This window comes from Mauremys reevesii, linkage group 8, assembly GCF_016161935.1.
Source record: "Mauremys reevesii isolate NIE-2019 linkage group 8, ASM1616193v1, whole genome shotgun sequence".
In the NCBI taxonomy this organism is placed as follows: domain Eukaryota; kingdom Metazoa; phylum Chordata; order Testudines; family Geoemydidae; genus Mauremys; species Mauremys reevesii.
Window position 1 is genome coordinate 29,852,530 of NC_052630.1, and position 27,315 is coordinate 29,879,844.

General features: G+C 38.9%; 1 protein-coding gene across 6 annotated transcripts in view; it reads left to right on the top strand.

The window, feature by feature from the left end:
- DOCK2 (dedicator of cytokinesis 2) overlaps positions 1–27,315 on the top strand; it is a 509,152-nt gene that overhangs the window by 117,643 nt on the left and 364,194 nt on the right. For all 6 annotated transcript variants that reach the window (XM_039483819.1, XM_039483820.1, XM_039483824.1 and 3 more), the window contains one exon: positions 15,197–15,305. In XM_039483819.1, coding sequence (XP_039339753.1) covers positions 15,197–15,305 — 109 coding nt within the window. The remainder of the gene's footprint in view (positions 1–15,196; positions 15,306–27,315) is intronic.

Below are 27,315 nucleotides of genomic sequence, written 5' to 3' on the forward strand. Positions count from 1 at the left end.
TGCATAGCAGCCAGTGCTGAAAATCTTGAGTCCTTAGTTGACCTTGTTGTGAGGGCACAAACTGAATGTCAGTGTTTTTAATATGTACCCTTTGATAGCCATCCCATTCACACTCAGAGCCAGTATTTCCTATGGTCAGGGAGTAGGATCCAAAACAAACTAATTCTATCTGCTTTGTTAATCTGCCCTGCTAACAAAGTGGCTGAGGTAATATCTTTTATTGGACCAACTTCTGTAGCTTGTCCCTTCCACCAACAGAAGTTGGTTCAATACAGATATTACCTCACCCACCTTGTCTCGTTCATATCCTGGGACCAACACAACTACAACGATCTTGCTAACAAATCACCTTCTTCTTTGATCTTTTAAAATTTAAACTTTAGGTACTGCTCCAACATTGAATTATGACTTCCCTGTGGTTTGAACTTAGACACTGGAAATGCCAAATAACAAAACAAAATATAAATCTTCCTAATAAACCACTTAGCTTTTTCTTTCATTAAGATTTTGGCTATGGGAGCCCCTTTCCTGTAGTTGGCTTAAACCTCACGAACACTGCTCTGACTGTTCAAAGGCTTCTGCCCTTAAAAATTCACGTTTCAGCGCTTCACTTCTATCACACTTCTCAGCTAGACTAACATTTTTGCATATTTCTCTGCCAATCAGTTTGTGCTTAGCTTTGATGTCCCTTGCAATATCTAAAAGCTTTTTGCCTGCCTCTAGCTTTGCAAAAGCCTTTAGTTTAATATTAAAAAGAAAAGCATAGGACATTAAGTCAGTATAAGCCAGGGTTCTGTGTCTTCTGACAGAAAAGGGCAGCACATTTGAGTTGCAATATTTATTTCACTAGAACAGAGTGGTTTTTGGCTTCTGTGGTGGTGTTTGGTTTCCTTCTAGATTATTTTTCCTCCACTTGATTTTTGACAGCTGCTGCATATCACTAATGCAGTGAGTGCTGCTGGTACTACTCTAAACCATTCTGATAAACATGAATCTAACCTCCCCCTCCCACTCCACCTACAAGTTGAACTAATCACAGATCTAAAAATTACTGATCGCTAGGTGCAAGTGATCATGACTAGATAATATTTCTGTGCAAGCAGAATGAACTCCAAACCAGTAATATATGTATTGCTCTTTAAAAGCAGTTGAGACAAATTAGTTGGGAGAAATAATCTGAATAAAAATATGAAAAATTGGAAATTGTTTAAGAATATTTACTACATGCCAAAAAACCAGAATCCCACAAATGAGAGAGAAGGTTACACTGCAAAACCCAACATGGTTTAGAGGGGAAATGAAAGCAGCTATCAAACAAACAAAAAACAAATAGAAGAAAGGGAAGGTAATTGTAATGAATATAAATCAGAAGCTAGGAATTGTAGAAAATTGATAAAGGAAGCAAAAGGACACAATGAGCCCTCCATGGCTAGCAGAATTAAAGACAATATGTAATTTAAGAATGTTGGAACAAAATGAATCCTAACAATGATATTCATCCATAACTAGAGGGACATGATAGAATGTCAATAACAAGACAGAAAATGCAAAAGTGTTTAATAAATATTTCTGTTCTGTATTAGGGGAAAAAGCCAGATGATGTAGTCATGGCATATATGATGACACACTTTCATTCAGGGTCCAGTCAACATAAGGCTGGCACTGCAAGTCCAGCAGTGACTTACCAGGTTGTCCTGCAGAGGTGAAGAATATGCACTCTAGGTTTTTCCTTTATCCCCTTCCTACCTGGTACAGTAAGAATCCTAAATGATGAAGGGGATTGTTCACCATAATCTGCATCCACTCTCAGGTTTTTGATATGTGTGAGAGATGAGGATCCACCTAAAGGTACTGGAGCTGGGAGCTGAGAGCAATTGCTCTGACCTGCAAAGCTTCCGCTCTCCCATGAAGTTCAAACCTGTCTAAATTCTGATGGACAGCATGGCAGAGGTGTGGCTGCGAAAGAGGGGCTTGCTGTAGCCAGTTGTCAGGGAAACTTTCTGTTCAAAATGTTAATTATCATTACAGGGTGGGATCCCGTGTCTCATCTTCCCAGGAATACCAGAGTATTAGAGCAGACTGTTCACACAACAAGCAGTACAAATACTTTATCCAAGGCTCCCTCTTGTATTATCTGTTTCTCTACAACTAGGGTTAGTACCAGTCTCAACAGGGGTAACACATTTGTGCTCATAGGTGCTAGAACTGGGGATGCTTCCGCACCCTGTGGCTTGAAGTGGTTTCCATTATATACTGGGTTTACAATTTGGTTCAATGGTTCTCAGCACTACCACTATGCAAATTATTCCAGCACCTTTACTTGTGCTTGTGTATAGTTCTCATCCAAGGACAAGCAAGACCCAACGTGAATATCCTACTACTTCTCCTGCACCCAGAGCAGGAATTGCTCTATGTGTGACCTGTAACTCCATTTAATTGGGAGGGCCTTTGAATGTTGGTCAAGTTGGTACCAAGTTGCTGTCATTAGTTGGAGGCTGCAGTTCTGTCATTCCATACTCTGGATATGATGATACCCATAAATCCTGTTTTCCAAACTACTGGATCTCATGCCTTTGAGTTGAAGTTCAATTCTTCCCCCGCCTCCAAGTCTGAAGTTTCTCTGGCTGACAGCTTTACTCTGGATTGCTGGGGCTCTTTGAGTCTTACTGCAAGGACTAAAAGGTACTGATGGAAATCAGAAGTCTTTGGTCAGTCAAACCAACTTTGAACTGAAAAATTCCCCATCTGAATAGCTCCTAAGTTGGTGGATCTGAAAATGTCCTCATTAGACTGTCAGTTTAGTCTTGCCTTTGATATAGTGAAAAACTTGACTTCTGCACAAAAATGTTTGGATGTTATCCCTGTTTCAATTTCTGCTACACAGGTTGACAGTCTTCCCTTACTCTGCAATAACCTTATTAATGAGAGGTTTACTCCATGAACAGCTAGAGCTGTTTGAGGCCATTATTTTGCTGTGATAGCTGCAGAAAAGGAAATTGAATTATCTATTTCAATACTTGGGATGTACTGTGAATACTATGGAAAAATAGGTTCATTTAGCTCACCAGAGAGGTATTACCTGTTAGCATGAACTAAGGAATTGTCCTTACAAAGCTGTAGGCTTGTGTTTAAACCAGGGGTAGGCAACCTATGGCCCGCATGCCAAAGGCGGCATGCGAGCTGATTTTCAGTGGCACTCACGCTGCCCGGGTCCTGGCCATTGGTCCAGGAGGGCTCTGCATTTAAATTTAATTTTAAATTAAGCATCTTAAACATTTAAAAAAACCTTATTTACTTTACATACAACAATAGTTTAGTTATATATTATAGACTTCTAGAAAGAGATCTTCTAAAAACGTTAAAATTATTACTGGCAAGCGAAACCTTAAATTAGAGTGAATAAATGAAGACTCGGCACACCACTTCTGAAAGGTTGCCGACCCCTGGTTTAAACACTAGTCAAATTGTTCTCTGTGAAGATGTCATTCTTGATAGCCTAGAGAGAACTAATGAGATACAAGCCTAATAAGACACATCTTTAAATAAGAGGTTACTCTGTCTGCATCTCCATCCTAACAACTCTAAAAAGGCATCAGTATTTTCTGCTTCTTTCAGACAATTAGCCCATCTCTTTCCTAAATCATTTATGCTCAAGGAGCATGCATACTTTGCATGTTCTGAGAACTGTCAATATCTTCATGATGCTAAGATGTATCTGCAAGGTTTCCACATCCTTGAAGATATGGGAGTGCGACCAGGGGAGGCAGTCCGTCACAGTCCAAAAGTCGGCCAAAGGTTTCACAGTTGTGATGAGCTGATGGAGGTACAATCCTTCAGGAATTGTTAGTCATCATGAATTAAAGAATAGCAAGAAGTGTGGTAACTGCAGATTCATACTTGACTCAGCATCTAAAGCTGATGCTCATTTTGGCAGTTGTGTTGTCCTTATTCAGTTAGAACTCCTCAGTCCCTCTTCCTGGTGTTTGTACTGCTGGCTAAACTCCCGTAAGTGGGAACATGCAGAGGCCACTTGAAGAAATGTTTACTTACATGTAGGCAGAGATCTTCAAAACAAGCCTCTGAATATTCACAATATGCCCTCACCTTTTTCATTTCTTGGGAGTTTTAGGTTTGGGATTGCTGAATTACTAGAAGGAACTGAATGGCATTGGAGTCCCCCCTTATACCTTCAATTTTCTGAGGATGGGAGTGGGAGGGATGAGCAGACCCAATGGACACTGCTTCCCAGAAGATTCTGGTGGCTTGCAGCACAACCGCCTTCATCCCATAAGGTGTGAATATGCAAAAGTTTATCTTGAACTCCAGTTATGGATAGGTCATCCTTCATTCTATGGTGTGTTATGTAAAATTAAGACAGTAGTAATAGTACCATGAGACACTAGTGATCTGTCAGGTCGTTAAATAGTATACTATGTCTAAAAGAGCAGAAAAGTATCAAGTATACAAACAAGGATTTAAGTACTTACTAGAAAGAAACTCTTTAAAGCATACCTGTGCACGCTTGTACATAGGGAGCAATCATACAGATGACTGTTGTAGTGTTTGTAAATTCAATGGCATTATACACAGTACAGTTTGAGCTTCAAGAGTGCAACTTTTTGTTGGGGGAAAAATAAGCTGAAAACAGGTTTATGTAGATCTAATTGCTAGGGCTTTGCAAAATTTTCCTGTTGAAACCTGAATCAAGATAAAATGAAGGCCATGCTGTCCAAAGTTTGCAAATACTTTGGCAAATCTGAGCAAAGTTCCAGGAAGCCTGTGCAGCTTTATGTTTTTGGTAGAGAATTACCATGTTTTGAAGCCTAAACTCAAAGCCAACTAAAGAAATGTGAGCCCATTGAGGAAGCCAGGTCTTGGGAGCTGAAATAACAGTTGCATACAGAGGTATTAATACAGCTATCATATTAACAGTATTTTCCATTAGGCTCAGCACCAGCGTCTTATCTCTTAATAATTCATCCAGCCAACCTTCCTCTGAATCCATGCTATTGGAGTACACTTTCTGGCTGTGTAGTTTAGTTGAAACCCTTGTGCAGGCATCTCTCTCTCTCTCTCTCTCTTTTTAAGTGCATTTGGCATCGTACATTCTTCTAACAAATTGTTCTTAGCATTTTGCCAGGTACAATACGAGGGTCTTGGTCCTGACATCTACAATCAGATCAATTTTTGCCACTTTGCCTGTATTACTGGAGTGATGCTAGAGAATAGGAAAAGTTTTCGCTCTGTGTTAAGATATTCTTTATCCTTGAAAGGTCAATAACTCCAGACTCTGATGTTTGAGATTTAAAAATTATCTCTGCAACTTGGCCATTTTTAGTGCTTGGCTTTCTTCAAGGAATTCAGAAACTGTTGTGTAAAATGAATCACTAACTATGAGGTTTAATTGCAAGGATGCTCTGTTCAATGAATTCAGTTAGGATAGGATCTTCAACACTACCCGTTTTTTAAAGCATAACTTTTGGAGTGATGAGATTGTGCCAACCAATCACTGTGACACATTTTTGCAGCAGCCTCACCACTTGATGCTCCATATTTAGAGATGTTGTGCCTGAAAAATTTGATGTCACAGAAAAAGTACCTTGATCATGATCACAGATCTCTGCCCCCTTTCTCCAAAGGCTGATCCTGTCTTTCTCTCTTCAGTGACTTGACTTTAGCTGTTGGGAAGCAGATTCTGATGCACGTCAGTGATTCTGCTGGCCCTTTTTCATTCACTGAGTGCAGACTTCAGACACTCAATAGCTTAGATAAATCTAAAGAGTATGAAATGGATCATCACAGTAACTGGAAGACTTAACTAAGTGCAGAATTGTTATTCCTTTTCTTCTGTTTTTTTCCTTTCTTGTGTCTATTTTCAATACTTTCTTGGGTAACATACAGTAAATAAAATAATTACTGAAACATATGAGCAGATTGTCCTAATAGCGCTCCTCTTCCTAAGGGGTCATGTTTTCAAAAAGGCAGATCCCATTTTGTTAAATGCTTTTAAAGCCCACAACTGAATTGTGGCCATAAATCTGAGGAGTTGATGGTACCTGATTGTTCGTGGAAAAAATTGTGATGTCATGTTCTTAGGCACAAATTGCATCCATAAAAGGCAGACTGAATTTGGCTCCAAATATATCTCTTTGGGAATTAACACGTTGACTTTCAGTAGACTTATTGACAAATGTATTGGCATTCTGGGTTCAGCAGAGAGCTATTGGCCTGAAATGTGATACTTTTCCATTAACTAAAGATACTTTTGGTTTTCTCTTCAGTCATAATTACTGCTTGATAACACATAGCAGAAATAGCTCTCATAGTTTCTAATTATAATTCCATTTTCTGTAGTTTGACTTTCATTGAGTGCACTTTTCCTATCTGTTTGTGATTTGATCATCCCTCTATATTCCAGGGCGTGGAGGGTCTACTCATTTGTTACCTTTCAGTTTTCAGAGGTTCAGCACCTGTACACCTAAATATTTCCTATTTTGGGATTTGTCTGGTCTTCCCTTTTAAAATTCCCCAGCCTTTTTTCCATGCATGAGGTATTTCCTTGCCTGCTTTCTTTAGATTTCCCTACTGTACCTTGATCACTTCATTTTTCATTACCTTGTCTTGATGAAACTGAAGAATCTTTTTTGACACATTTCTGAAGACCTGTTGAAGCTTAACTATCAACTGATGTTTAAGGATTTGTCTCCATCTACCAGATACTGAATCTGTCCATATTTTTGTATTTGCATATTTTAGAAGAAATAATTCTTTTTGTCAGATTTTCCTCTCTTTTGTGCAGGTGGTGTTGATTTGTTTAACTGCATGGACTGAAATGAAGTAGTTAAGACAGTTTCAGTTCTGATAGTTGACTGCCAAATGTTAACAGATCTTATTGGGAGAATAGAGGCTTGTTCTACATTGGGGATTTTCCCCAGTTTCAGCTGTCAGTGGAACCTGTGCGTTGCATTGATTAAGCATTGCATTGATAACCCCTTGAAACTAATGAATATACACAATGGTAAATTCTGGCTTCTCTTGTCCAGATTCCAAGAGTGCAACTCAGTCAGTTGCTGGCTGCAGACAACTGAATGGAAGTAATCCCGAGTTTAATTGGGGCTTTAAGACTCCATAATTTAGTTTAATTTTGCTCAAGTTCTTAGTGAAATATTCTCTTGTTGCAACACCTTCTTTATCCAGAAACTTTGGATGTGGCCTTAAACACAGTGGTCCAAATTATGTAGAACTCTGCAGTTTTGTGCATTTATGTTGCAGTTAACAGAATGGTCTGACTTTTTCCTCTGGCAGCAAAAGTAGTGCAGGCAGGAACTTGATGTCACTCCAGTCATCACCTCCAACATCAAGACAAGAGGAGGATCTCTGTTATAAGAATGTCTTGGTGTGGCAGAACTCCAATTAGATGGAGTGTCTCGTGCTGGTGCCAAAATGCATCTGGAAAACAGATGCTTTTATTTTTGTTCATTGCAATCTTCAGAAAATTTAAATATTCGGTGGCATCTGCTTATAAACTGAAATTTATTTTTGATGTTTTATAAAAACCCTCAATTTTATTGTAGGGAACAATACAATACAAACCTCAATTATGAACACAAGTTAACGTAATGTAGGTCAAGTGATATAAATTGTACACATGAAAATACAGTGTTGTCCCTCTAGTAAGGAATACAGTTTTGTAAGCGCACTGCCATATGGGGCCAGTCTTGGAGTACTTAGTAACAGGAGACACCTGTCCAAGTATGGCTTCAGTGGTAGCCAGGTTAGTCTGTATCAGCAAAAAAACCCAAGGAGTCCTTGTGGTACCTTAATAACTAACAAATTTATTTGTTAGTTATTTGTGATTGAGGGACTATTTTCTGACAGTCAACTACTCCAGTGAGGACACTTTGCAAACCTACATTAGCCAAAAATCTCCAGTGGGTGCAATCTGGTATATACATTCACCTATAAGTATCCAAACAGAAAAGAATAATTAGAGCAATTGCCTGTTATTGATGGGCCTCTGACCATTGCCTATGGCTGATGGTGCGGTTTGGAGAACTTTAACTAGGTGGTGCTCCCCTAATAACTTCACAAATAAAAAGTTTTCAGTTACCTTTGGCATTTCTGAGCATATGGTTAATGACCACCATCTTGCTGAAAAGTAACCTCCTATCAGACTACAAAGTAAGCTGTGATCTTACATGCAGAAATTGTATGGCAGTTTTCACCCTACTGTTAGGTTTGTTTGCGATAATAGTTATATATATATATATAGAGAGAGAGAGAGAGAGAGAGAGAGAGAGAGATAATGGATATATAAGTAACACTTTCCTACTCTCATTTTTCAGTTCATGTCCCTAGTTCAGGTGTCTATGACAGTCACTTCATAGTCCAGTAGAGATTAAATAAAGAACTCCTCCACGTAAAGCAAACAGAAACTTCAGGTTTTTTCTATGGGGCCCGAAATAGCTGGCTGCCCTGGATCTCTCCACACAGTGCAGTATTCAGTGGTAGCCATGTTAGTCTGTATCAGCAAAAAAATCCAAGGAGTCCTTGTGGTACCTTAATAACTAACAAATTTATTTGGGCATAAGCTTTCATGGGCTAGAACCCACTTCATCAGATGTATGAAGTAAAAGATACAGGAGCAGGTATAAATACATGAAAGGATGGGGGTTGCTTTACCAAGTGTTAGGTCAGTCTAACGAGATAAAACAATTAATGACAGGATACCAGGGGAGGAAAAATAACTTTTGAAGCGGTAAGAGAGTGGCCCATTACAGACAGTTATCAAGAAGGTGTGAGTAACAGTAGGGAGAAATTAGTATTAAGGAAATTAAGTTTAGGTTTTGTAATGACCCAACCACTCCCAGTCTTTATTCAAGCCTAATCTGATGGTATCTATTTTGCAAATTAATTCCAGTTCTGCAGCTTCACATTGGAGTCTGTTTTTGAAGTTTTTTTTGTTGAAGAATTGCCACTTTGAGGTCTGTTATTGAGTGATCAGAGAGACTGAAGTGTTCTCCTACTGGTTTTTGAATGTTATGATTCCTGATGTCAGATCTGTGTCCATTCACTCTTTTGTGTAGAGACTGTCCGATTTGGCCAATGTACATGGCAGAGGGGCATTGCTGGCACATGATGGCATATATCACATTGGTAGATGTGCAGGTGAATGAGCCCTGGATGGTGTGTCTGATGTGGTTAGGTCCTATGATGGTGTCCCTTGAATAGATATGTGGACAGAGTTGGCACCGGGGTTTGTAGCAGGGTTTGGTTCCTGGGATGGTGTTTTTGTTGTGCAGTGTGTATTTGCTGGTGAGTATTTGCTTTAGGTTGGGGGGCTGTCTATAAGCGAGGACCGGCCTGTCTCCCAAGGTCTGTGAGAGTGAGGGATCGTCCTTCAGGATAGGTTGTAGATCCTTGATGATGCGCTGGAGAGGTTTTAGTTGGGGGCTGTAAGTGACAGCTAGTGGCGTTCTGTTACTTTCTTTGTTGGGCCTGACTTCTTGGTACCCTTCTGGCTCTGTCAATCTGTTTCTTCACTTCACCAGGTGGGTATTGCAGTTTTTAGAATGCTTGATAGAGATTCTGTAGGTGTTTGTCTCTGTCTGAGGGATCAGAGCAAATGCGGATCTATCTTAGAGCTTGGCTGCAGACAATGGATCATGTGATGTGGTCTGGATGAAAGCTGGAGGCATGTAGGTAAGTATAGCGGTCAGTAGGTTTCCGGTATAGGGTGGTGTTTATGTGACCATCACTTATTAGCACTGTAGTGTCTAGGAAGTCTAGCAGTATAGAACTTTACATAGTCTCTACAGTCTGTCTTGTGCTACTTTCTAGCTGTCTACCTTGACTTCTTCCTTTGGTCGCAGCATCAGTTCTGGTGCAGGAAAATTCCACAGCCTCACTCTACTTAAAGGCATGGTATTTTATTCACCCTGTCATAAAATGACTTGAACCATTTTGCTTAACTGTTGAATAGTAACTGCAACAATTTGCATGTCTAGCACCTGGCAATCTTAAAATATTTCCCAAAAATTAAACTTTGCAAGAAGCTTGTGGAGTAGGTGAGGGACGGATGTACATGGATCACTTCACCTGTCACTGAATTACAGCCCCTGGGGGGAAAGAAAGGAGCAGATGTGCTCTTCACATTAATTCGTTATAAAAACTGAAAACATTCACTGATAGCCATCTGAAACTGCAAAATGTTAGACTGCAATTGAGAAGTGTGAATCTAACAACAATGCCAGGTTTAATACCCTTTAAAGAGAATGTTGCAAGGTCTTTAATATAGCCATTAATGCTCAGATCTGCATTAATTTTCCAGATGTGACAAATCCAAGTCTTTGGTCTGGTCGAGTGCATCATTTACTAATACTACTTCAGCACCAAATACTTTTCTTAAAACTAGCATTAGTGCAGGGATGGAAACTGGTTTCTGGTCCTTTATGTTGATTTCTCAGTTGGTACAGATGTTTTTTTTCCCCATTGGGATTTCCTAGTAAAGAACAAAGATTAAAATACGTGTGTGTGTGTGTGTGTGTCTGTGTGTGTGTGTGTGTATATATATATATATATATATATATATATAAAATACATATGTATTCCTCCCCATGAGCAATTTCCATTATCCTGTTATCTGAAGGAGTTTAATATCTCAGCTAATGTTGGACATGGGTGTTTTGAGAAAAGAGATGTTTGGATAATTAATCTGCAGTGTAAATATGCATTTAGTATTTGACAACTGTCAGTATAGGGAACTACGTCAAATTACAATGTATTTACGATGTAATTATAATAGGGAATACTGAAAGGGCTGTGATAATGTTTACTTTGGATGGTAAATATTAAGATTTTAATCACACTTCCTGCATTTGCCTTTTTAATCAGTTGTGCTGTGAACCTTACTTCACCCATATTTGTAAAGTGCCTTGAGAGAACTTATCCGGCTTAGTGACCTCTCCGAATACAGAGCTATTCAAAAAGCTAGCGTAAGGGCAGTTTATTTAGGAGCATTTTAGATAATTTTACAGTGATTGAAATTTGAGACATAACGGCTGCTCATTGCCAGGATGACAGCTTTAGGGCAAATCATGAGGGTGATGGTCAAAACTCCTGGGTTAAAGAGAGAACAATATAGAATAAAATATATTGAATGTACAAATAAAAATGTCCTGAACAGCCTGAAAAACAGCAACTCTTAAGTGGTCTAGCTTAGCTTCCGGGTCATTCCTGTGATTTCATTGAATGTTGTTCGCTGAAGACAGCTGCATAGAGAGAAGCTGGTTTCCAGAAACAAATGGGTTAAACTAGTCTGGTGCCAATAACTAAATACAAACTATTCTCTTGTTATCTAGCAAAATCTCACCCCTTGCTATACAGTATGGCTAACACTTAGATGAACATAAGTGGAAGTTGCTGCAGGCTTTCCTAGCAAACAATTTTTTGCACATAGATGTTCTTATGAGCTGCTCAGTCTCTGTTGAAGTGGCTATGCTGCCCAGGCTGTGATTATTGCAAATATTTTTTTACCTTGAAGAATCCATTTCTGCTACCAGTGCGATTTGTTGTAAGACTGAACTTCTTGCCTTTAGATTTCCTGCAGCTAGCTTAGCAGAATTCTCCTTAGATCTTGAACTCTATACTTTAATTTAAAATGTTTTTTACTCAGACGTAAAAGGCTGCATTATGTTATTAAATACACCATACGGGGGCTGTTAAAACTGTTTGTGCTTTACTACCAGTGCTTTTAATATAATACATGTAAGCAGCATTATTACTTGCATGGATAGCAGAATGTTAACTGCGAAAATATAAGCTTCACAATTATGATCTGCTGATTATTTCACCTTCCTAAAGGATGTAATGCTTTAACTCGTGAGGCACTTCAAGACTGCCAGTAGCAACCTCAGTTATGTTTTCGGGCTTGTTCATATACACACAGGTATGGTACTGTTGTCTGGATTTCCTGATTGACTCCACTGTGACTGAAGGAATGTCATGTAGGCTAGCATTTTTAAAGAAGTCTAATGGTTAAACACCTAAAACTCAATGAAACTCATTGAGAGTTGGGTGCCTAGCTTCTTTATATGTCTTTGAAAATCCAGGCCTAACTATCCCTCAATTTTGCTCAATGTATGGCATATAGATACTTTAATAACTACCTCACAAGGCCTCATAAATATGACTCGGTTAATGGCCACATTCAGTACATCGGGGGTGAATGGGCAGTAGTCTAGTCCAGAAGAGTAAACCATTGTGAAGATGGGATTAGAGCTGAGTGAATAACAGATTCTTAAAAACAAAATAATAATGAAAATCCTTTTGGGCCAAACTAAATTATTATTTTTTTTTTAGATTTTTGGTGGATCAAAATGGTAAAAAATGCATTTCTTGTCAAATGAAATGGTCTGTTAGCCATTAAACTAAATGTTTCATTTAGATGTTGAACATTTTTTAACATTTAAAAATTTTTAAAAATAAAAGGAAACTTCAAAAGATTCAAAATGGACTGGATAATAGAAACTGTTTTGAAAATATCAAAATGAAACATTTTGATTTTTTAAGTTGTTTTTTGACTGAAAATGTGGTGACATTGACAAGAAATTGTGAAATGTTTTCGTGTCTACATTTTTTTCCCCTAAAGAAAAGTTTTAGTATAAAATTTTCATCAAGCTCTAGATGAGATGTTGTCCTCTACTTGCTGGTCCACAGAGGAAGAGACCCAGAGCTACTGTCAACTATGCAAGAATTATTGTAGAAAAAGTAATAGAAGTCTCTGGTTTTGGATCAGAGTTCCAAATCCATTTTCCCTAGATATGAGAATTAATGGCTGTCTGTTGTCACCAGAACATGAATTTGTGAAAAGTGGAAGTACACTTGAGATGCACGTTGTCTTATAACATTATTGAACAATTCTATTTAGATTTATTACACAGCAAGCAGGTGCTTGGGGCAGCCAAGGGGAAGGGGCGGCAGGTCGGGCTCTTCGGCGATGGGTCCCTCGGTCCCTCTCGGAGGGAAGGACCTGCTGCGGAAATACCGCCGAAGAAGAAAGCAGCGCGGTGGAGCTGCCGCCGATCGCGGCTCTCCCTCCGCTGCTTGGGGTGGCAAAAAGCCTGGAGCCGGCCCTGTTATTACATCATAATCTGTTTTAAAATTTATTTGAAAATGGAAGATTTCTATGGAAATGAAAGTTAGTGGAAGTTTGGCTGTTGATTTAAATGGCATCAGCACTGGTGAAACATGATTTCTTCCACTGATGATGGGCAGCAGCTAAATCCTGATCATCTTCTTTATCAATGTAAGGGAAAGTAAGCTATTCATCACACAGCTGTTTTTTGGAAGGGGTAACGGCTAGTTTTTTTTTATGCTCACATTTCTTCCATGAGATTTAAATGATCAAATACCTCTCTAGAAATTTCATTTAAAAAAAGATACTGCTTGCACTATCTGTTGATTTCATTTCCTGGTAATCTTATTTGTGTAAATTTGCTTGTTTTATCTTTTTGAGGCTGTGTGCTGTTTAGGGTAGGGACTTAATCCCTTAATCTGTTGTTTTTCACTTAATCTATTTGTGAAGAGAAAGTTTAGCTTTTATACAAAATCATTGCTGATTGGCTTTGACCAAATTTCACAAAAAAGCCAGTTTTGGACAGAAATCAAATCTGGAGAATTTCAGTTCCACAGTTGAATTTTTTGGATTTAAATTACGAGTGACTGAAAACAGTCTTATGCAGCTTTACCTAGTGGTTGCTGTATTGTCCCAATACTACTACTAGTTTGGTTTTTTTAGATAGTGAGTTGGTTACTATGAAGGTTGGGTATACTGGTTTTACAGTCTATAAAATTGGTGCTGATTGGAAATTTAGCTGAAACTACAGTACCTTCTAGACAGGCCTTTCAGTCATGTTTAATCCTCATGATTTAGATTTGGTTGGGACAAAACAGGTTCTAAAATGGCCTTGTAGGCCAGCATGGACATGACCAAACTATGTTACATCCATGTTCTAAATCTGTGTTCTAGAGTTATATCTATCTTGAGCTAGAACATGATATAGCTAATGCATTTTTCACCCTCTGGCCCAGTTTACTGGAAAAAATGTCAGAACTAGGTTAAAAACCCTGCTTGAACATTTGTGGAGGCTCAAGGAGTTCAGTTGCCTTTTTGTAAATGATTTTGTACATCATCATGTTCTCTGGGTTTGAGTGGAGCTGGAAACAGAAGCATCATTATGCATGGGAAAGGACATTTTGGGCAGAATTTTCAGCCCATGCCAAAATTAGGATCTGTTGATCGAAATAGATTCAAGATGACCATCTGTAAGAAGTCTGAATAAATATAATTAACTTTGGCAAAATATCTGGGCATTTGAACAATTTAAAACTTACATATTTGGTTATTACTACTAAACAGGCTGTGCTGAAGCCTTTGTGGAATGAAACTGTTTGGTCAGAGAGAATCTTAACCAGGAAAAACAACTTCAAATGAAAAACACACTACACTTTCACACACGTTTTCTAGCAAGTTGTGGTATTCAAAATGTGTAACAGTGGCTAATAAATAATGGTCTTGAATTCTGATTAGTTGGCACTGTTTGATTACATTTCTATTTGGTGATATAGGTGGGTCTTATAAGATACCAAAAGGTGACAAAAATCACATATAGGTGTAGGCTACATATGGTGTTAAATGCCACCAACCTAACTGAGGACCAGCATGGAGGATACATAGCACCTTGAAAAGATGAAGCTGCAGTAATTCACCAGTGCAGTATTAATGCTTGAAAATGCAGCCTCCAACATGCTACAATTTTCTCCCATCAAAGATAAATTGAAAGGAAAAATATATTGCAAAACTTCTTATCATTTTAGTCACTTTTAAAGTAAAATTATAACTGTTTGTTCCCAAACCCAGTAGTCAGGTGAGGTTATACATGTCTTGATCACCAGAAGTTTTATTCACTAAGCCTTTTACAAGAAAAAATTAGAAAACTTTATTATGTTGTGTAAAGCTGAAAAACTCTCCTCGGAACAATGGACATTGGGTACATACAATGGGTGAAATATCTGTGTACCTATTATTGTGTCACCTTCTATGTATTTTAATTTTCAATTAACATTGGATTGGGAACAGTTATGAGTATGGCAGTTTCTGCTGCTAAAGCTATAACATGAATTTGTCGTTATACAGGTTATATGAAGGAAAAGAACAAACAGAATTTGAGGAATCTATGAGGAGACTCTTTGAATCCATCAACAACCTTATGAAAAGCCAGTATAAAACTACCATTTTGTTGCAGGTTGGTATTTCAGAAACAACAATATGTCTTGTTTATTGACATTGGAGTGGTGGTAATATATTTAGATTATTTATTCTTTACCCATTACATATCTATTCCTTCTTAACTGGCAGAGCAAAGTTGGACAGTTTGTCTAATTATTTTGAAGCCCAAGGTTGACAAGTTTTGAGGAAGGCACATGGTTTGTATACCTTTAAAGAAGGTAGATGGTTAAATTGCTAAAACCCAGATGCTGGGATTTTCCAACGATGCTATAGGAGGTAGGCCCCCAATTCCTCTTGAATTTCAATGGGAATAGAATACCTAACCCTTAGGAAAATGCAAGCCAGAGATCCTTAAGGTGGTGACTCAAGCATATTAATTAAACAATCTGTCCCAACTCATAGTTAGCCCAGACACTCTGATTTCCTTCCCCAGACCTGAGAAAGAGCTCTCTAACTCAAAAGCTTGTACCATCCAACAACCAACATTGGTCTAATAAGATAGTCTTACTTACATTGTGTGTCTCAATTAAAAAATAGATATTTTGGTATCTGAGTTTTTACAATGAGTTATCTAGACAGCAGAAACAACTGACTATAGGATGAAGGCTTTGCAGTCATGTAAATGTCAGTGACTCTTTATCATCCACAGAGACTCACAGCTGTGAATAAACATAAGATACTTGCAAGAAAATCAGGAAGAGAGGGTTTTACTAAGATATATCCTACTCTGCATAAATTATAAATTAATATGCCCCTAGTAGCAACAAAAATCTGAAGTTTGAGTGTGGTCTTATAGGAGGATATAGTTTGTTTTCAGGCAGGATGGTAACATTAGCATTTTATGAACCCTTTAATGCCCCATTCTTCATACTGTTGAGTCTGATTTTTTTGTTTTGCTTAGTTCTCTGTTTTGGTATCTTTGATTTAAAATACAGTGGAAATGGAAGACTAAGCAGAGAAAATTTGCGGCTGTATTTGATTCATTTCAATGATCCTTTTTAGAGTTACATTTCCCCTGACGCTTTCCTTGGAATGATGCACAGAGCTATAAAGGAACTAAAAACATAAATCTGTTTTCACCTGAATAACAACATGCTTCCAATAATGTTCACAACGTGTTTGAAAGTAATTCAGGATGTTCTGTACCCTATATGACAAATGTATAGATGATTTGACAGGAGCAGACTAAGTATTTGGAACAAATTGCATCAGGAGCAGGATACTTTCTGGATTCTAAAAAAATCTTTACATCAAAGCAGTATCCAGAAGAATTCAGTGTAATCGTACTTCAGCACTATATAGTCTAATGGGTTGTCCTCTTATAACACACTGTTAATGTTAGAATATGAGGGAGATTCTCAAACCTGAGCCATTCTTTTTGGGTGACAGATCTGAGGAACTGTCCCAAACTGAGGTGTCTGGTTTTGGAACAAATTGATAAACTAAACAGTAATCAGTCTCTAGGACCTGATGGTATTCATGCTGTCATCTGTAACCTACAATTTAAATCAGCTTCTGTACCAAATGAATGTAGGATAGCTAATGTGACGCCAATTTTTAAAAAGGGCTCCAGAGGTGACCCTGGCAACTGCCTGCCTGTAAGCCTCACTTCAGTACCGGGCAAATTGGTTGAAACTATCGTGACAAACAAAATTGTCAGACACATAGATGAACATAATTTGTTGGGAAATAGTCAACATGGTTTTTGTAAAGGGAAATCATGCCTCACCAATCTACTAGAATTCTTTGACGGGGGTCAACAAACATGCAGACAAAGGAGCAGGGCCGGCTCCAGGCACCAGCATTCCAAGCTGGTGCTTGGGGCGGCAACCTGCAATCGGTGGCAGTCCCCCTTGTTTTGCCCCCAGGCAGCGCACTGAATTGCCGCCACGGGTGGTGGGGGGGCAGTCTCTGTGCCCTTAGGGCAGCAGGCATGTTTCCGCGGCGGCAGCAATTCAGCGGCAGCTTCTATGTTTAGCTGTCTGGGGCGGCTTCAGCTAAGCATAGACGCTGCCGCCGAATTGCCGCCGCCGCAGAAACGCGCCTGCCGCCCTAAGGGCACAGGGACTGCCCCCGCTGCCCACGGCAGCAATTCGGTGCACTGCTTGGGGGGGCAAAAACTGTAGAGCCGGCCCTGCAAAGGAGATCCAGTGGATATAGTGTATTTAGGTTTTCAAAAAGCCTTTGACAAGGTCCCTCGCCAAAGGATCTTAAGCAAAATAAGTAGTCATGGGATAAGAGGGAAGGTTCTCTCATGGATTGGTAACTGGTTAAAAGATAGGAAACAAAGGGTAGGTATAAATGGTCAGTTTTCAGAATGGAGAGAGGTAAATAGTGGTGTCCCCCAGAGGTCTGTTCTGGGTCCAGTCCTATTTAACATATTCATAAATGATCTGGAAAAAGGGGTAACAGTGAGGTGTCAAAATTTGCAGATGATACAAAACTACTCAAGATAGTTAAGTCCCAGGCAGACTGTGAAGAACTACAAAAGGATTTCACAAAACTGGGTGACTGGGTAGCAAAATAACAGATGAAATTCAATGTTGATAAATGCAAAGTAATGCACTTTGGAAAACATAATCCTAACTATACATATACAATTATGGGGTCTAAATTAGCTGTTACCAATCAAGAAAGAGATCTTGGAGTCATTGTGGATAGTTCTCTGAAATCATCTACTCAATGTGCAGCGGCAGTCAAAAAAGCAAACAAAATGTTGGGAATCATCAAGAAAGGGATAAATAATAAGACAGAAAATATCATATTGCCTCTGTATAAATCCATGGTACGCCCACATCTTGAATACTGCCTGTGGATGTGGTCGCCCCATCTCAAAAAAGATATATTGGAATTGGAAAAGGTTCAGAAAAGGGCAACAAAAATTATTAGGGGTATAGAATGGCTTCTGTATGAGGAGAGATTAATCAGACTGGGACTTTTCAGCTTGGAAAAGAGGTGACTAAGGGGGGATATGATAGAGGTCTATAAAATCATGAGTGGTATAGAGAAAGTAAATAAAGAAGTGTTATTTATTCCTTCTCATAATACAAGAACAAGGGGCCAACAAATGAAATTAATAGGTAGCAGGTTTAAAACAAACACCAGAAAGTATTTTTTCACACAATGCACTGTCAATCCTTGCCAGAGGGTGTTGTGAAGGCCAATACTATAACGGGGTTCAAAAGGGAGCTAGATGGATTCATGGAAGATAGGCCCATCAATGGCTATTAGCCAGGATGGACATGAATGGTGTCCCTATCCTCTGTTTGCCAGAAGCTGGGATTGGGTGACAGGGCATGGGTCACTTGATGATAACCTGTCTGTTCATTCCATTTGGGGCACCTGCCATACTGGGCTTGATGGATCTTTGGTCTGACCCAGTATGGCCTTTCTTATGTTCTTATAATATCTTAATACCTGTATTGCATAGCATTTAATTTCTGTGTGTTCAAGCTTGTTAGATTGAGATCTCTGGAGTAAAGTAGTTAAATACTTTGTAGGCATTCATATTGCACAGGGGCTGTGTCATGTAAGTACTTAAACCCATTGGTTAATCAGTGAAAATGATCAAAATATATATGCAGGATTTCCCATACGATGAATGGAAGGAAATCTTCAACAAAAGGTGTTCTCCTGTGGGATTCTTAATCCTGGCTCTTTTACTTTGAGACATTAAAAATCACATCTTTTAAATCTTTTGATACCTTCTAACACCATGTAGGCCATTTCAATGAAGTTTCTAATAGAGACATGAACAAAATTTTACAGACTTGATGCCTGACAATGTTTGGGGGTATTTTTAGTTCTGCTTGAGTGCAAACATTTTGGCTAAAAATGTTCTTTGTTTTCACAAGAATGAAAAACAGGCTTCATGATCAGGCTGAACAACTCAAGTGAATTTCACTAGCCCTGGGAAACTTGTCTAGTTAGCAATTTGTGTCATCCTCTGAGATAAGAAGAATATCTTTTGTTCCATGTGGAAAATGGATTAGCGATGGGAATAAGGGACCACTATCCCACATTTGATTAATGTTGGGTTATGTGGGATGGGAGTGGAGGTTGAGATAGAATTTGGTTCTGCAGCCAACTGAGTTACTCATAAAAAAAATAAATTAGCCACACTGCAACAGTCATTTAAAAGATGTACATAGTAGCAGTAATATTGCCATACATATTTATGGATACATTGTTCATGTTTAGGATGATGATTTCCATATACTGTGCTGGAATTTTAAAATTGCACCTGTCTGGCAGAAGAGTTGCTGTCATGCAGGGTGAATACCATTGAGTATGTTTTTGAAAATATAAAAGAATATTTAAAAGTTCCTTTACCTCAGGGCATGAGGAATTTTAAGGCTGTACAGGTGTGTGTGTACTGGAATAAGTAGGTAAACTGGTGGAATGGCTATCTGTACTCTGTGTTTTTATGCTTTTGTTAGTTATAACCATTTTAAACATGAATTTTGTCTTTTCTAATGAGTTATCAAATATGAAAAAGGTATTGTTTTGTGGTAACAAAACAATTTCCACATATAAACATGCCTTTTGTTATGTTTAATTATTCTCCAACTACTGTATGATTCAGAATAAAAATAAATGCTTTTGTTTTAAGCCCAGACAGATCAAGGCAGATCTGGTTTGGCTGAGCCCTTGATTTTATCAGAACATCATAGATTCAGCACAAAATTGATAGTTCATATACAGATTATTTTAAAAGATATAGCTGTCTGGAAGGTAGAACTGCCTTAAACATGCCCAAATCCAATAAATAATGATCAATGAATGAATATTTAAAGAACTCAGAGGGAGAGGTTGAGACCTCAAGGAAGAGAAATGTCTTTTAACTCAGGTTTCTGCAGTAAGAAACAAAGTACCAAGTGTATATTAGAAAAGCTAGACTCTAGAATAGAAATCCACAGCAAATGCATACATGAACTGACTCAAAATTAGATCAGCTGACCACTTGAATGGTAAAACTAGAATATATAATAAAGGGTGCGGGAATACTATTTTAAATCTCTGTGATCAAGGGTGTTAACTTTTGCTTAGATTTTTCCCTGCTTGTGAGAGAGGTGGAAGTGTCAGATTTAGCACTGGAAAAGCCAATGCCCAGGAGAAATTCTTTCTAAAAAGCTATCTTGAGAATATGGTGAAAAAGAATCATTGGCCTTAAAATCACTCTGGTGGTTGGATCAGCTCCAAGGGGGACACTGTTCAAGAATCCTTCTAGCTCCTGATTTGAAAACACTTCCTGTGAAGCAGCAAAAAAGAATCTAGTTTTCCCATCATTCAAACCAGCTGCTCACAGTGGGACCATGCCTACCAAGGGAGAGTAACAAATAGGTGGCAGAGTAGTAGATAATGGAACAAGACTTCCAAGTACATGCTGCAGTGTTAGCCAAAGCCCTGGAAATAACCATCCCAAGGGATGGCCATTTTCCACCAGGGGATCTGGTGTCCACAAAAGATAGGCAATACTGCTCAGAAATTATGCTAAGCTGATTACTGCCAGACTCCACATTATCTATATGCTTGGCAAGAGCTTCTATGGCCTGATGCACAAAACTCAAGGGCTGTTTTCTCAAAATTGGGTGGTTGCAAGTACATCTAAATCTCTGTAGACTTGTCAGTCATGGCAGTCATCACAATGGAAAACATGTGTTTCTCTAGCTGTATAAAGGAGACTTATAGCTCCATTCATGAAAGCTTTGACACCTTTCTGTGGCCAGGGTCTGTTTGGAGTGATTGTAAAATGGTTGCCCAAAATGCAGAGATGATCAAGCACTCACTTCCAATAATGACAAAATGCATCAGGAAGGATTGCAAGTCAAACAACAAGTCAGCTTTATTTATTCACCTATAGCCACAACAGATTTACCCATAGAGAGGTGGGAAGGTGAAGGTTCTGGAACAGGCTTTGGGAGAACAATGATGGAACCTTGAGCAAGCCAATTTTAGGACACAAGTATTCTGCCAAACTTCCCTGAACACAAAAGGACCACTGTGGGATAGAGGTATATCTCATTACATACCCACATAGGAAAATCCACAAAAGTCCACTGGTTCATGAAATAAGGATTATGACATCAAACCAGAGGAGGAGTGAGGTGACCTAAAATATGGCTTAAAATCTTTTAAAGTAATTATCAATGGATATAAACAGCTGTAGAACACCAATTTCTGATGTCCAGGGTAATTGGGGGGGGTGTTTTAGATCTCAGAGCATGCAACAGGTTTGTCAGTCATCAATGGCTCAAGATGCACACTCAAATCAATCCTATCCAGCATGCACCATCCAAATCATTCCTTGGGTCTTTCCCAGTTTGTTGAGATATACTTTTCTTAGAAATGTCAAGGATCCACTGATCTGTTGTAACATTGCCCAGAGAAGAAATCAGGGACGTAAGTGAGCTGGAATTCCTTATGCATCTTTACATACAACACATATGCACACAGTACATACAATTCTTAAGTTGGTCTGGATTTTAATACTTCTAAGAAAATATGGTATTCTATGTGATCCTTTCTGTGCCATGTAAAAGTGGAATGGCCAGTTCTCACAAGCCCTCCACAGCTCATATGGCAATGGCCTCTACTTCATAGTGTCATCTGTAGATGTTAAATCTACTGTAGTGTGTAGGGTATCCATCGCCTCACAAAAAATATTTACAAACTGGTAAACAGAATGGTCCTGATTTAAAGAAAGATACTTGTGATGTATAAAAAGATCCAACTTTTAAATGTCTGTTTTCTCGGTCTGATGTATATCACCTACTGCATGAGCACTGAAGAGGGCAAAATAATATGCTGTTACAGTTGTGTTAAGTACTCTTTGAATAGCTGAAGGCTGAGAACTGTCAGATTCTCATTACTCACCTGAGCCTTTCATGCAAATTCAAATCAAGGTTGTCTAATTTCTCCTTGAAGCAAGTTGTAGGCTTCCTCTGAAGACTTGAAGATACAAGATTTTCCTCTCAACCTCAAGAGCATCCAATAGGATATTGGATTATGGCCATCACTTCAATATCCTGGTTTCTTTGCTGACGTAAAACCTTTCCTACATTATGAAAGCAAGCATGTGGGCTGGACTTGACCCATCTTTGGAATCTGGGAAATCACTACATCAGATACTCAGCAACTTTAAATACAGTGTTCTGGGATGAGGCAGACTCACAGATGACTAAGATGGTGTGTAGTGAAGGTACAGCTGCGGGACAATTTTTAGGGAGTCTCTCACATTTCTGTAGTGCTCTTCTAGATGAATCCTTTAGAAACTGTGCTAAATTGGTGCTTGTTGCACTTGTCAAAGTTATAGCTTTCCAAAGCAAACTGAAATTCAGTATCTGTGATCAAGACCCAGATAATGTTACAGTATTGACTTCTCTGTGCCACTTTATCAATTTACCCTGTATATTCTTCACCTGTCAGTTTCATTGTCTCCATTGTTCCATGCCATCCATCTAGATGCTTGTGCATAAAATCCGGACTCTTGGAGGTGGATTTCTTTTTTCAGACATACAGTAATGGTCCTAACTCAATGCTAGGAGTGCTCTTGTTTGTGTTTGGGAATGCAGAGCTGTCAAATTCCCTTTCTGTTTGGTTGCCAGGGCGAAAAATGACCTTCGGGAGGTGGATTTCTGCATTTCTGACAAGTAGTATATATTGAATGATTTGCCCAGGTTTCCTGGAGCTGGTTTATTGGTATCTATTTTACACTGTGTGCATGTTTCCCTCCATTATTTACCCCCGCCCAACCAACCTCTAATTAAAATTAAGGACTCTGTTCCTTTCCCAAAAGCTATGGATTACTCCTTTAACCAGCAGATCCCAAGTGATCTGCACAGGTCTCAAGGGACATCCAAGTGGATGCCTCTTCGGTTTTTTTCCTGATGCTGAACCCTGCCTGCTGCAGCTGGCTCTTAGATATCATGGTTCTTCCAGCATTTAGGAGCCAGGTGTAGCATTGGAAAATGTCACTTTCTGCAGGCTGCCCACCAGTGTTGCTGCTGTCCCTAGTGGGAGGAGAGGAGTACACACACAATGAGGTTGCTCTCTTCATTTATGTCAGGATGTGGAGTGGAGCGTTGGAGCCTAACAATTTAAAAGTGTCTGGAGGCAGCTTGATTATTTGTTTAGGTGCAAATAAGGCTGGAAAATTGCCAACAATGATGCCTGATTTGTGACATACAATAGATGATGGCATGGTAATTTTGTTAAACTTGCCTTGACAACAAATAAAGTCAGCCTAATAAACAGGGCCCTGGTGACTCTTTAAAATGGTCTTTTAATCTTCTGGGTACTTAGGTTTCATGAATATGTATAAAGAATTGTTGGATGAAGCTTGTTAGGGAATAAAGATTGTAAGATAAACGTACCGGTAAGCTGGAGGAGTATAACATAAATTTCTGTAATATTGTGAGGTTTTTCTAGCCTGCTGAAAAATTAACCTCTTAGTTCTAAAGGGCCAAATACTTCTTTCCTACCCAGCAGAAGATGCCAATGACTTGAATGAGGACTTGAGGGTTCAGCTCTGTGTGTGTGTGTGTGTGTGTGTGTGTGTGTGTGTGTACACCACATCATTTTGAAGCCACATTACTGCAACAGAAACATGGAGGTGCCAGAGATACAATCAGGTACTCACTTCTGCACACTGTCTGGTTTTCTGTTAATGACAGCTACATCCTCCCCACTCGCGAATTGTGCAGATGCTGAAAGGAAGAACATGGAGGCAGGTCTTCTGGAGAGTCACAAGAGGCCAATATCTGTAGCAAGGCAGAGCTGCACACCCTATGTAATGTATAGAAATTGGTTAGAATCATTTAAAATAGTTTGTGAGCCTTCTAGTGGCCTCACTGTCTCCTGTGTTTCAGGAAACCCCCCAATCCCTGCCACAGTAGCAGTGGAGATATATAGGTAGATGTTATGTGTTGTATATACTTACTTGGATCCATGTGTTACCATGAGGTTCCTTCATATTGTTGTGAAAAGAGCAAAAGGGACAACAGCTTGCTGGGTTGAAACCCAGTCTGGGGCTTGTTTTTCGGTTACATTTGCTCATGGCTATTTTTGTGTTGATAGATTTGACCTGCTGATGGCTGCCAATGCATTTCTGCTGAGTCATGCTGTTAATTTAGATGGCATATATGGCTCAAAGAGTCAAAGGTGTTAACATAACCCAGTGACTTACTAACATTAAAGAGTTTTAAACAAGGTTTGGGGTTTGGTATACAGATACCTCAACCTATTTAATACCAAGCCAAATACCCATCTGACGAAGTGGGTATTCACCCACGAAAGCTCATGCTCCAATATGTCTGTTACTCTATAAGGTGCCACAGGACTCTTTGCTGCTATTAAAAAACTTGTGAACCTTGAATTAAAGATACAAAAAAGAAGGGCAGAAAGCATTTGAAATGTAAAGTATGTAGCCTTTTATGTTATTTAAAGAGAATTTAGTAATGTATTACACCACAATGGGTTCGGCTCTGGTGGTTACAGTTTGAAGCTCAACAGAGTGAAAGTCACCTCTGCTACTTGCTTCAAATTTAGACCAAGCATAGTGACCACACATACATTTACAAGTACAACTTTAATTAAAGGTTATGTTTACCCCAGCATATAGAAATCCTATGAAGACCTATGCACAAATTACAAATATAGTCCATACTCACATGCTTAATGATATTTGTAAGGTCTGATGGATGCTTTGCCAATTGATCATCAGTAGTGGGATGGTTCCTGCTGGGGTTTTTCCAGAGAGAACTCATTTTACCCAATCTGGGAGCCCTCTTTTATCTTGTGATTCTGACTCCACCTAACACTCTATGCAGGTGCATGAAGGTGTTTACCCTCTTTTTTCCTTATTTGTATTGTGTGCCTCAATAATATGGGGATACCTTATTTTTCATAGGTGGTTTGTAGTTCCTTTTATTTTCTTTAGCATTTGCGCACATAGTGCACCTTGCGGTTAAGGCACATGTTAGAAAAAATGTGCCTCTAAGGCATTTTGTGATCCCAAATTAATCTTGTAGCTAATTTGGCCAGGGTGTATCTCAGGATTAGGATAAAGAAGACCCAGGAGACTGTGAACCTGGAAGCCATGATGGTGAAACTCACTCTAATAGCCAGTTTATCTCCCAAAGTCTTTCTTTTAGGGTCCTTTAAAGAAGCGATGGACTGTTCCACTCCCATTATTTTGTCCACCAATTACGCCTGATATCTCACACACCAATTTTAGTTGACTGATTTCTGGTTCCACACTTCTTGTTTATCAACTCAAAAACTGTGTTAAGATTATGCTTATGTCACCAGGTCTTTTGGTTTGGACCATTTCAGTCTTTGTCACATATTTGCACCTTTTCCTATCAACATTTGTTTTTGTAGGTTACTGTGACATTTTTTGAACCTAAACTTCGTTTTTACAGTGGAGCTCCCAATTAGGGTAAATTTGCAAACCCAATGATCACAACAGTTATCCCACCATTTTATAGCCCTGTTAGGAAGTGTGTGTTCCCCTCCCAACCCCATTTTGAGGTTGCTAGCATTGCTAGTGTCACTATCAGGAAGAGTCTTCATGTGAGGGCTTCAAATGTAGTTGATCCCTGCTTGGCACACAAGGATCCTTTTACCCTGCCAAATCTTGTGTGCACGGTCGAGAGCTACAATTTGGTACAGCCATGAGTGGAAGATTTATCTTTAGGTGGACTGTGGTGTCTTAGCTGTGGAAGAAGTATTTCCTGTTGAATCAATACTATCCTTACTCTTCCAGTTGGCTTTTTTAAAAAGAAAGTTGGCCACCATATTAAATTAACGTCTCAAATGTAAATGAAATCTTTGTCTTTGTGACTTTTAAAAATCTAGATGAGAACTCAAAGGAATTTCTGTTCTTAGTTCCTAAAATTAAATTTTTTAACAAGCAAGTTGGTGCTGAATGTTGGCATACTCTGAACTTTAAAGGGTTGTGTTGGGTCGTGCATTTGAGTGGCAATATCTCTGCAAAACTGAAAAAGTATTTGACATACATATTTCAGCTTTGAAGCTCAGTGATGCTTGTAGTTATCCAGGGGATAGTAGTCTGCCACAGAGTCCTAACAAACTGTGAATGCTTGTCGAATGACTAGCACAAAGAAACTTCAAAAGCCCCTCTGCTCCAGGCCATTTCTTCTTCTTCTTCGGTCTTTGTAGAGGCTGGAATTGAACATTCATGACAATGAATTCCTATTAATGACCATAATTTCATTTTGCTTTTTAGTCCATGATGGTCTTCACTATATCTTTTTTTCTACAATGAAAATATTCAAGGGTTGGCTCCTCTCTTACATTGTACATCATAGTGAATCTATCTTAACTGTCTCCCTGCATCAGTTTCATACATAAATTTGTTGTGAAAAAGCTGAAATATTGATGCTGTGGTGGGAATAGTGTATATTTCACATGCTCATCTCATACATTTTGCAATGTCCATGCTTAAGGGTATTGTGTCTAGACTCTAATTATGTGTGGGATAGTTAGAATGACTTTTTTCCTCAGTTTCAAATCAGGTTATAGAAGTCCGACAAATGCAAATTCCAATAGCTTATGTTAGTAGATGCTTTATTGTGTTTGTTCACTAAGGTTCAGTGATTTGCTGACTGCAGGCTTTCTGTTTATTTTAAGGAAATGCAGTATGGATGCTCATCTGAATAAAAAGCTGTAACCCAAAATTCTCTGAACAGTGTTCTAAAATTACACACAAAGTTGATAATTTCTCACCCAATATCAGCTGTTGGATGCTGTTTAAAAAGTTTTCTCTTGCTTCTTTTTAGGGATTAAGGGACTGAAATTAGCATGATCACTTGATGTGTTAAACCCATAGAACCTCTGGGAATTGTAGCTGGAGTGAATGCTGACAGTTTCAGCATTGTTTTACACTCTATGCTTTGTAGGTGCATTTGGAGTCCAAATGTAGGTAGTCATCCTCTGGCAGAATTATACTTACCAGCTGTATTGTAAGGGAATGGGAAACCTGAAAGATAGGGCAGATGGAC